Here is a 12,505-nt window from a genome sequence, read left to right as displayed (position 1 = left end):
TATGAGCAAACTCAGGTAGAAATAATTTTTGTAAAGAGCAAAGAAAAGAAGGAGACCTTGCCCACTGTACTGACATGTATTCGAAACATACATTGACCTCCTGGGGTACAAGCATGTAGTTAAACCTGGGAAGCAGGAAGAAGGACATACACAAATGAGAAATTAAAGAATACCTTCCTTAGAAGAATTTATAAATTAGGGACAAGAAACATTAATGCATTGCAGTTTACATGCATTCTGCAAATCCTGTGTATTTATCTAACACACAATAAGCCAACTGCTCAAGTTCTTGTGTGTTTCTGTTGTTTGAAATATGAGATTACAATGGATGATAAAGATGCTGCTGCATTAGCAAGTGCGTGCTCTCCCATAACAAGCCTGGGACAGGGGGTTTTCATGCCATTCTGTTCAGATTTCAGGGAGTGCTATGAAGAAAAGCAATATAAGTTCTTCACATCTTAACAAGGACTTTTTTCTTTCTCTTGGAATGGGCTGCGCATGGTGTTGATGCGCTCTCCCTGGAAGTGTTCAAAACCAGGCTGGATGTGGTGTTGAGCAACCTGGTCTGGTGGAAGATCTCCCTAGCCATGGCAGGAGGGTTGGAACTAGATGATCTTTAAGGTACCTTCTAACCACAACCATTCTATAAATCTTTGAAAGAAAGTACTTTCATTTTAAGAAACTGATAACTAGGTATTATGTGTTTTACCTCACTATTTGTCAAGGAGTATTTCCTTGCTTTCACAATCAGACCTTGTTTCTCACCCAGGCAAGGCAGCAAATCTGCTTATGTAGAAAGAGAAGGTTGAAACAGCAAGGAAGTTGTAGGTCAAATTAACAATGAGCATAGGTCCACACAGAAGTACCATGCACAGGCTGCCTAATTATACTTGAGCTGAACATCCCCTTTGCCAAACACTAACCTGAAAAGGCTATCAAAGTTTTTTAGAAGCACAAATAACTTATGTTTACGGTCATACCAGATCCTATGTACACTTCCTTGTGATTGAGGTCCTGTATAACTTATTACTCAAACAAACATCTTTGGACTCTACTTGCACTTTTTTTCTTTTTTATTTTTTCCCCTCTTCTGCTTAGAAGAATGCTGTGGGCACCCTTTCATCATAAAAATTATTCTAATTTTTTGACATAGAAATCTGAGGGATGCTATACACTTGAGCACATTAAGATGGAGCCATTCCTTAACATTTAGATTTCTGGCAACCAAATTTCAGTCTTCATGCCTGTTTTGTATGTGTATCAGCTACATAGTGCATGAAAATAACCCATGCACTTCTGCCTCTTCAACAAAGATGATGACGGTCTCTTCGTTAATCATTTTTCTCTCTTCTGTGACTATTTATCAGTTTGTTCTCTGGATTGCAGTGAAGTTTTTGAACACTCCAGTCAGAATTTAATTATTCTCAAGTCTTGACTCCACATAACAATTTTGGGCTGGATCCTGCTGCTGGGTGCATGGGAAATAAAACTTTCAAAATAAAAATGCTCTCATGTACACACTAATAAAAATAAATTTCACTACATTGCTTTAGGAACTACAGTGGTCTTCATAAAGATGGAGAGGAAACAAAAGCACTGAAGTCAATAACCACTATGTCAGGATTAGACCTGCAGTCAACACAGGTAACAAAGGAAGAAAAACAGGCATATCATAAACATTGTTTGGCTGAAAGTACAGTATATTTAGGATAAAACAAAAGTACTCCCCCAGTCCTGCCAAAAATGAGCAAAGGAAAATAAATGCCTGAAAAAGCCATTATATCCACACGTACACAGCTCACTTAGCAATTTCAAACCATGAAAATAAATACTGTACATGTGTGTCAAGTAACCAAACATGTGCATTTGTAAGAAATCTTACTGTAAATGTTTTTCCTTTTTATGATTTAACTTCTTGCTACTGCATTTTGCTTCCTGTAAAGCAATGGAGTCAAGTGAACAGTTGTTGGAATCTACCTTCACATGCTTAAGACAGAATTATGAACCCCCCCTTAAAATGCAGATTTTGAAAACCAAGTTCCCTTGGCTTTGACAGACAGCACATGGTATAAACTTTGACAGACAGCACATGGTATAAACAGAGGATAGGAACCACTGCTAGAGCAGAAGCAGACATACCGTCAAACAACCCATCAGGCTCTGCTCAAATGGTCTCTGGAAGGCTCTGGGGTCTCCACACCAGTCCAGGAGCTCTGTTGCTGCATTATGGAAGTTTGCAGGGTTCTGTAAGTGCTGAAAAAGAAAGATAAAGCAACATGGTAAATAACATACACAAGGGCTAACAGTGTTTTCTGCATCACATTATGCAAGTTTGGAAACTAGGAACAATGTATCATTCAGAAGCAGTACCTTACATTGTACAGCGAAGGCAGAAAATCCCACTTTAGTCTTCCTAAGACTTATGCAGATTTTTTAATTTTCTGCTATGAAGCTGTTCATTGGAGGCAAGCTGTAGCTGACATACCAGAGTTCCCCTGAATTCTTTCCTCTATAACATGACCTCTCCCACCTGCAAATTCTAATGGATTGTCAAAGCCCAACTTGTGGGAAATTTCAGTCTTATCTTCAAAGTCTTTGCCTTGGGCCTATGCCCCATTACTGGGACACGTCAGCCCAGCCATGCCTTCCAACAATGAAGATTTTGATCTTTGCCTGCCAGCCAGGAAGCAAACACAACAGTCTCAGAAAACACCAGTGAGGGAGCAAAGCACATTTACTATACTGGCCAATTCTAGAATTTTTTGGTTTTGTTCACCATGATGTATCATGAGCAGTTCAGGTGATCAACTTTGGGATGATGAAAAGCAGGGGATTATTTCTTGCCGGTAGTGAGTCATGATTAAAATGTTTTCACATGCACAGAAGCATGTAAAAAGCTCAGAGCAGAATCCCTTTTTCCCCCTAATGAAGCTAGCACAATTTTGAGGGGAAAATCTGGTTTTGTTTTGAAATTTGCATGGCCAATGCCATTTTGTAACTGTTACATTAATCTCTGCCTTTGTACCAGACAAACTCTACTTCTGCTTTCAGAGACAGTATCAGGTAAGTTTACTGAGTATTTTCTACAGAGAGAGTGATTGCCCATTGGAAGGGGCTGCCTGGGGAGGTGGTGGAGTCACCATCATTGGAGGTGTTCAGGAGGCGACTTGATGGGGTGCTTGGTGCCATGGTTTAGTTGTTTAGGTGGGTTGGATTGGTTGATAGGTTGGATGCGATGATCTTGAAGGTCTATTCCAACCTGGTTTATTCTACTCTGTTCTATCCCTCAGTGTGCTACATTGCCAAAGTATTCCAACATTTTAGCAGGAGCAAAGGGAAGGCACAGGAAGGAAGGAATTAAATTTACATTAATAATCTTGCTAGTAAATTTTCCAGTTCTGGTAATGCTAGATGTTTCAATGAAATCTCCAGAAACAAGAATAAAGGAGTGCATTTAGGAATTACCGGTACTTTTAAAAACACCAGCCTTAGCTGAGAAAAATGTGGCAATAAGATGAGCATTTCTTCTGGAAGGCACAATATCCAAATACATCATTTTTTAAAAAACAAAAGATCAGTGATTTTGAATCAGTAGCATAATTTGGGAAAACAGGACTGCTCATTTCTAAGCAATTTTTTTCTCCCCTTGTCTCCTCATGTCTGAGAAGCTGCATATATTAACGCTACACAAATGAAAGAAAAAAGATTCCTCCCGTGCCAGGTTCGGAGGAGTTCCCAGTCTGTAAGCTTTTGGATCACGTTACTGTAATTCTAATTCAATGAAGACGCTTGGTCAGAGGCCTTCTTTTACAAGAGATGACTGACACATGGGGCATGGATTTTTGAAACAATAGCAGAATTTTAAAAGCAGACAGGCATTTCCAGAAGGCAAGAAAGGCGTGCAAGCTGGAGAACAAATTGCACCATACTGAACACACACTGCACTGGGGAGGACACCGGTCACAGATCTCTCAGTAGGGAAAAACAAACACACAAAACCACCTCCCACACTGAAACAACATACAGAAAAACTCACTAAAAGCTGCTAGGTTCTCTACTTGAAACAGTCATTTAATAATCTGTACCTTTGTGAAATTAATTGAGATTTGTTGATGAAATGCCCTAAACAAGAGATAGATACTATTTATTTTCTCCAGTGTTGCCTTTTGCCAGCTATGCAAGACATCATCTGCTAACACTTACACTGAAATTTCCCCTTTAAGAAACAGACAATATATCTGATTCAGAACAATTTTTAGAGGTTTGGGCTAACAAAACAAACCAAACAAACAAACAACTAACCAAATAAAACCCCAGCAAACAAACAAACAAAAGCAGAGCAGGGCCTTAGCCATATGCTAAGTTTCCAGTTTAGTGCCACAAAATGCCAGTTTCTACTTACCCCAACACCAGTGAAAGGCAGTATCCCTTTCCTAAAGATCCAACATATATTAAATTCACACTTCTCTCTAGAAGAAAAGGCTCTTTCTACTTTCTTGTGTCAAAGCATGGCTGACATCAATGACTTGTTTGTTCTATAACTCTCCATTGAGTTCACTGCATCAGGACTGAGTGCTGAGGCACACAATCATAGCCCACTTCTTCAATACAGAAAGGATGCTGAATTCTTAAATGCAACTATGCAACTGAAACTCTTTTAGAAACTCCCTGAGCAAGATAAACATTTCTATTAGTTCTATTATAGGCTAAAAAGCCCCAAACAAACCGTAAGAGAAGTTGCCAGAATACCAGTGGTTTCCACCTCTGTGGAGTGGATTTGAGCAGTTTCTGGGATGAGAATAAAGCGGGTCCGACAGGGAAACTTCTTGCAATGTCACCTGCAGTTCTGTCTGGGGCATATTTCTTACAGTTTTCTGACTTTCTTAACATCCTTAACTTAAGGCTCTCCAATTCTTCTTTATCAGATTACAGAGGGCAAGGTCATTTTTGTGGAAAACAAAGAGAAGATCAAGCATGAACCAAAGTGTGAAGGCAGGTGCAGCTCCTTCCCTCAGCTAGACAAGACGACATTCCAGATGCCTGCTGTGATTTCTAATTTATTAACAGCTTAAACACTGCACTCACAGTAAAAAGCTCCAATGACTTTCACATCCTCATAACAAAAAGCTTGCTTCATAGGAATATTACATCTACTATATTCATCAAACAAGAAATAAAGAGATTTTCTTCGCTCTCAGTTAAAGACAGAAGTACAAAGCTTATACCAGATCCATCCATCAGCTTTGTTGTGAAGTATTTCCCATTCATACTTCCATCCTCTAATTATTGGCAGTATTTTGATAGAAGCAAGACATGTAATAAGGGCAACAAGGCTGGGGAGAGGCCTTGAGCACAAGCCCTATGAGGAGAGGCTGAGGGAGCTGGGATTGTTTAGCCTGGAGAAGAGAAGGATCAGGGGTGACCTCATTGCCCTCTACAACTACCTGAAAGGTGGTTGTAGCCAGGAAGGGGTTGGTCTCTTCTCCCAGGCAACCAGCACCAGAACAAGGGGACACAGTCTCAAGCTGTGCCAGGGGAGGTTTAGACTCGAAGTGAGGAGAAAGTTCTTCACTGAGCGAGTCGTTCGTCATTGGAATGGGCTGCCCAGGGAGGTGGTGGAGTCACCGTCCCTGGAGGTGTTCAAGGGGAGATTTGATGTGGCACTTGGTGCCATGGTCTAGTCGTGAGGTCTACCGAGACAGGTTGGACTCAATGATCCTTGGGGTCTCTTCCAACCTTAGTTATACTGTGATAATATGCTTTATGTAAACAAGAGGGAAAAAATAACATAAAATCACCTCAATCCTAGAGGGTATAGGAAAAAAGTGAAAATGAACCAGATCCAGCTATGACATACTTTGGTGTATCTTCAAAGCTACTAATAAAAGTCCACGTAACACCACCGTGCTTGCAAGCAACGGTATTTTTAACAAGTGGAGAGCATTTGTATGAATAGAGTCTGAAGCAGAGATGCACAAAGCCAATGAACTGAATAAATGGGTTATTTACCAGATTGCTTTCAGTATCATCTGCATTTTAGAAGGCCATTAGTGAAACATGACAATTTGTATTATTTCTAAACCTAAGAAAATTTACAGTGTAATCATCAACCTAAGGTAATCAAAATCAGTGCAATCAAAAACCTAATATTTCCTTAGCCTGAATGGAGCAAATCACAGAAATACTTGATGCAAGTGAGTGTATCATTATTGCAGGGATCACCAGGTGGTGATTTGAAGAGACAGTCTCTCAGAGTGATATATTTTTGGTCTTGGAAGGAATCTTGTGTTCTTTGTATCACTTCAACTGACAGTCTGGTGTAGGTGGATGGGGAAAACAGTGAAGGACGTTGCTCTCTATTTTACTATGTCCAATAAGTGACTTGTACCAGCAAAGACCCATTCTGAAGACTGGGCTGACATTTGGGCTGGATTCCAAGGGAAAAAGGAACATTTACCTGATGCTCATGGCCACTGCTATCTTAAATGTTGTATTTATGTAAGAGCAGACTATCTTTGTAAATTAGACTGGACACATGAGAGAAGATGCAGGTACACTAAGACCCAAGTTCATTAGCTTTTACAGCAACTGTCTGCGTGCCTGTTCCATGGCTTAATGCTTTGTACTTACCCAGAGGGAGAGGAACAACAGTCACATGCAAAGTTACACACAACAGCTGATATGTGGCAATTGTTGCAAAGATTTAAAAATATGGCCACTTCAAATTGTTACTCCCGCTCAATTAGCCAGTGATAAAAAGAACTCAATATGCAAAACTCTACATGGAACCAAAAGCATAAGCTTCATCCCACACATGCATGCTGGCCCCTATGAGTGAAATAGGCATATGTAACAAAGACCTTACTTTTTAAAAGAATATTAAAGCACAACTGAGTATTTTTGGTCTACATGTCCATGACAAAGTGGGTACAAACCACTTCCCTTAACCAGAGACTCAATATGATTTTAGAAGCAGAAACCAATTATCAACATAGAAATATGGCAAGGACAACAGCTTTAACTCCTCTAAATACAGAAGAGTCTGATGATCTTTGGAAATCCCTTCCAACCCCTAACATCCTGTGAGCCTGTCACTGCAACCCAGATGTACACTCATGTATCTTAGACAGAACAGTGTAGTAACTAACGGAAGAATATCAATAAAAATTAACAGCAATTACAGAGGGCTAACATTATCCCACACACACATCAAGAAATGCTAACATGCTAGCAGTGGTATGGAAAGTGAGTAATTTAAACATGGACTCCATATGTTCCAGTTTGTTGCTATAGAAAGCAAATGTAGAACTTCAATTTACAAATTGCATATCTCTGGTGGATGAGTTTTTCTTTGGAATACATCAGACTGAAGGCACAGACCTAATTTGCCACAATTTAACCTATTCAAAATGAGATGTCATACAAATAAGTTTTTGAGCAGCAAACTGCTTAACTATGCTAAACAAGTTATTGCATTTATTTACGTGATGTCACACCAAATTATGAAGGCTGACTCAAGTTGTCTGTTTATTTTGCTGAGCTACGTCTGCTCTGTGTCTCACTCCTTGATTTAATTGAGCTGCTGAAGATAATACAACTTATCACACAGACACTATGCCATGTTGCTAGATTCTAGGTTAATTAACAGTAGCCTACAGTCACTGAATTTCTCACATGGTTAGCCACTTGTACCCTTGTCTACTGTCTAACTTCACTAATCAAGGAGTCTGGGAATTTTACATTAGCAATAGAATGCATGAGCATCACAGGGAGCTTTTCACTGCACAGAAAAAGAAAACACAGCTAGATGGCAGGAAGCCTTCACTTCACTCTGAAATTAACCCCTTCCTACACACCATGTGGCAAACCTGTTCCTACACACCAGCTTGGCAAATCTGGTGATCCAGCTGGGGAAATTAAATCCAGGAGGCAGCTGCTCTCCTGCAAGGCAGAAAGTTACGACTGCTGTTCCACAAGCACTGCCAGCTAACGCAAGCACTGGTGGCTGTCAGCCCTGGAAGGCTCCTGCCTCCCACAGCTCTGCCTTCTCCTGCCTGCTCTCCTGCACAGCACAAGAGGACACATGGCTGCATGGTCAACTAGCCTCAGCCTATACTGCAGATTTCAGCTGCATTGGCTCTTCAAAATGTCATGTAATGTAGCTCCTTGAACATTAGTGATAGCAGGGGAGACAGCAGTGTGCCACTCCAGCAGCATGCCACTTCAGGAGCTCATGGGAATGGTCATGGGTTACAGCATGTCATCTTTTCATGCCAGTATTAGACTGAAGATGACCTAAAACTAAGAATACATTTTCTTCATATACTTAGTCTCATGGCAGAAGGTCACAGCAAAAAAAAAGTAGGGCTGGGAATGTACCAGGACACTGCTCTGAGCAGATTAAACGCGCCACGAAACTTCTCCTGAAGGTGGAGCTATACCATCAATATAAGAGGAAACCAAGTGTGTCCTGCATCAGAACACACTCTCTTTTAAAAATAATGGTGCTTTTGATTACTTAAACCTCCAGAATTTGTTGTTGTTGTTATTAATATTACACACAAAGAAAGGTGCCAAAAAGAAATCATGCTTTTAGTCTTCTGATACTGTACATATTAATTAATCCTCAGACTTCAGCCAAGTTATTACTAGTTTAGACCACAGATTCATCTATGAGTTCTGCAAAACCTTGCAACAGGTCCAGAATTTCAACTGATACAAATCTCGGTACCAATTGATGCACCAGATATTCAGTATACCATAAATTTTGCTTAGAGCTTGTGACGTTTGAAATGCAAGCATACAGCTCTAAGGTTCACATGATCTGCTTGCTATCTTCAGCCACTGGCACCCAGGTTTTCTAGCCTTTCTCCACAACAATGGAAGCTAAAGGCTCATATGTTTGTAAAATCTAGGGACTTAAAAGTGAAAGAAAACATACAGTAGTTATTGAATTTGATAGGGGCTGTGGAAGGAGCTGACCCACTTTGCTCTGCACCTTCATGACTCTTCTAACTCTGATGCATGCCCACTCTGATCCTTGAGGGACAGGATTTTCTGTCCAGGTGCTCTGGCAGATTCTGTCAGGTAATTTAGACTTCTTTTATTTCTATCTTAATATTAATCCAGACATGTCTGCAATCACATGTAATGAAAATGCACTGTTGAACTGAAGCAGGGCAAAGAGGACTAGAAAACAAAGGAATCTGTGAAGTTAATAGCCAGGGATAACAGAAAGAGATTACATATCCTTCAAATAAACAACCCAGGAGCAGAATAACTGTGGTCCTGTATATTGGGCAAAGGGTGTTCAACTCCCAGAGGAAAGCTAATCACCTATCTAAAGAATGTAAACAGGATTCCTGGTCAGACACCCTTGACACAGCATTAGCAGGGGGAGACAAGGCTGGTCTCTGTTACTAGTCAGCACACAAGTACGTTTCCCACTAGATGTAAATTTGATAGCTGACTCGGCACCATAAGCAAGCTAATTTGCAGGACCTGCAAAGCACCAAGGGTCATTTGGTGTTAATACATTAGTAGAGCCTTTATGGATTGAAAAACTGAGCAGGCTCTATAAGTGAGCCCAACCAGGACCCCTTCTCCCTCTCCTATACACATGCCTCTACTTCAGATCACCATACACCAAGATTTCTCACTCTCCCTGCTTGCAACAGAGCTCAAGTGGAGTTACAAAAATACAGGACATTAACCAAGGATACACTTTAAATGTAGACAATGCTGTAATCAGAAGTAGGTGGTTTCTCCATTGCTTTTCTACAGACATATAGCTGCATGTGCCTTACCCACATGCAGCTATACTAAAACACTTATCTGCAAGTGAAGATTCAAAACAAATCACCCTTTTCTTTTTCAAGAGGATAGAGGGGAGTATTGAGCCATTTTCTGTCTTTTGGGAATGTGATTTTTGTTTATCTGGATAAGGTTTTATATAGTTCAATTCTCTATAGTCCCCCTCAATATCAAAGATTGTTTTATTTATCAAAAAATTAAAAGGAACAGGCTGTGCATTTTGTATTCAGATAATCCTCCCTTCCCAATTTAGTGTTTGTGAGATTGAGAGATCCCTAATTAATAGAATTATCTTGCACTTACATGGCTCACTCCATCGGAGGCTTTATAAATATTTTATTATGCTCCCATTTTGAGACGCACTAGATACACAGAGAGAGATTTAGACCATGTTAGCCATGTCTACTTATTAAAAACAAAAACCCAAAACAGAATGAAAGGGAGTCACCTTTGCCCCATTTGGCCACTGCAGATTCTTTTTCAAAGGAAAAGAGCAAAGGACCATCACCTCTGTATCAGGTATTTTAACTACATGTAAATACTGGGTAAGATGAGTAGGGGAGTCAACACTAAAGACAGAAGATCACAGACTAAACAAACATGAAAAAGAACAAGTAAAAACTACAAGGGTTACTGAGCTGCCATAAAGCAAGTTGCCCAGCGGTGAGCTTAAGAGAACAAGACCTGTACTACTGCAGATTTCCATAGATGCTTCTTGTACACTTTTAGCATAAAATGTGTGTATAAATCAGTACTGGTTCGAGAAAAGGTGAATGTCTGGTAACTGAATAGCCTCGTTCTGCTCCCTGCATCTCCTGTACCATGAGTTTTGGGAGGAAGACTGCACATCTATGTGAATGTGCTGGTAGAAAGGAAAGATACTGCAACCTTGGCTTGTCCAGAAGTTCTATAAAGTGTTAAGAATTGAATTCAATATCCTGATCGCCAAACACCATAGCTAGAGGAACTAAACCAATAATTACTCCCTAACTCTGCTGATCAGAATTACATCATTACCTTCCTCCTCTGTACCTGTCCTATCTACATAACCGCAGTATGTTTATGACATACTTCGAGACACCTTTGTGTTACATAGGGGAATATGCAGCAAATTGGAACTTCTGTCATAAAGCCACCTACTCCTGTCCCACCTAAGATAAAACTATGACTTAGGAGCCTAAAGTCTGTGATCCAGATCTGACTGAAGATGAAAATGGGGCACATTGGTGGCAATACGCCTTATTGCTAATCCATTGATGGATGGAATAACAGTGCCCAGTCCAGTCTTCGTACCCTTCTTACCACCAGCATCTGGACTGCTGTTATGCCAGCTGAGAATGACATTTTTTTTTACAAAAGACTCAAAATAATCACTGGGCTGTGAATAGTTATTTCCTTATTCACTCACAAAGTGAGGTTTCATGGGAAAAAGAAGTCAAGAAACAGAGATACAGCTGTCTGTTCTTCCTCTTAAGCCATGGTCAGTGATGCAAGGTTCCAATCTATCTTTAAAATTGCAATTACAGCTTAACTGAATTATGAAATCAGTTTGCCTAACCAGTTCATTCACTGTCCTTGTCAACTGAAACAAGTCATCTTCTACCAGTACCTCCTTACTGTAACACACTAGCATAAGATGTCTCTCTGAGCTTCTTCAACTTTATTATTGCAATAGACAACCTAAGGATACAGGAACTTTCTTCTGCAATGCCACTGTGATTTTCAGCCAGTAGTTTCAGTCCTCAATATCTCAACATATCAAGGAGTTAATTATCTGAAAGCAGTGGCCATGCTCTTCCCCTTAGAATATTATTACACTATTAGAATAACAATGTAAATACTTGTCAATATTTTCTATTGATGAAAATAGGCTTGTCTGTTCCCAACTTGTTTACCTGACTTCTTTATGTCAACAAAAAGAAACAAACAAAAAACCAAACAGAAAAATTCCTAAGAAACAACTGAAAAAAGCTGAAATTCAAAGGACTGTTAGTAGAAGATTAGGTGAAGGATACAGGACAGGCAAAGTGGGACATCTACATAAACAATTCTGTGTTTGGAACCATTTAATAATTTGAGATACATATCACAGTGTTTCAAAAAGTTTGGGCTGGTGTTTGGATGCTGTTCTTATCACATTGAGGTGTTTTAAAGACCTTAATGAAGTATTACAGCAACTCTTTACAGGAAGATTATCGTCTGTAGTGCATCCTTTAAAAACAAACGCTACCCAAGAATAAAAGGGAGTTGATGGCAAGGGAGGGGAAAAAAAAAAAAGGCACACCTGTTTAAATTCCTCTGACTTGTGTACCCAAGCAACTTTAGAAACCACAATGAAAACAAATACATTTATTAGTTTTCTGAATTTCAGGAGAACAAATGCACTGATTTTGAAAATAATCAACAGCCCTCAGAATACCCAAACAGCACCACATTTGTTGGACACATTTTGTTTCCCAATTAAGTTTTTTACTCATCTGAGTAATTTACTTCCTTGTTGATTGTGCTTTTTATAGGACATTTAATCAACTGACTAAATCCTTATTATTTTAATCTCTAAATCTATGCAGAGAAAAATACCTCAAGGTGCCTATTTAAAATGACCACTGTGTGAACTGATACCACTGCAGAAGACAGAAAATTCACATGACCTATTCTCATGGGTCCTACCAATTAGCTAGACATTACTGAG

At 39.7% G+C, this 12,505-nt stretch overlaps 1 protein-coding gene across 9 annotated transcripts in view; it reads right to left on the bottom strand.

Moving 5' to 3' along the window:
• The window catches only part of ZMIZ1 (zinc finger MIZ-type containing 1), a 306,728-nt gene that overhangs the window by 137,614 nt on the left and 156,609 nt on the right, over positions 1-12,505 (bottom strand). For all 9 annotated transcript variants that reach the window (XM_054163778.1, XM_054163776.1, XM_054163777.1 and 6 more), the window contains one exon: positions 2,140-2,253. In XM_054163778.1, the coding sequence (XP_054019753.1) occupies positions 2,140-2,253 (114 nt within the window). The remainder of the gene's footprint in view (positions 1-2,139; positions 2,254-12,505) is intronic.

This window comes from Dryobates pubescens, chromosome 8, assembly GCF_014839835.1.
Source record: "Dryobates pubescens isolate bDryPub1 chromosome 8, bDryPub1.pri, whole genome shotgun sequence".
Taxonomy (NCBI): domain Eukaryota; kingdom Metazoa; phylum Chordata; class Aves; order Piciformes; family Picidae; genus Dryobates; species Dryobates pubescens.
The sequence above is the reverse complement of the archived record's forward strand: the minus strand, read 5'-3'. Positions and strand labels throughout refer to the sequence as shown.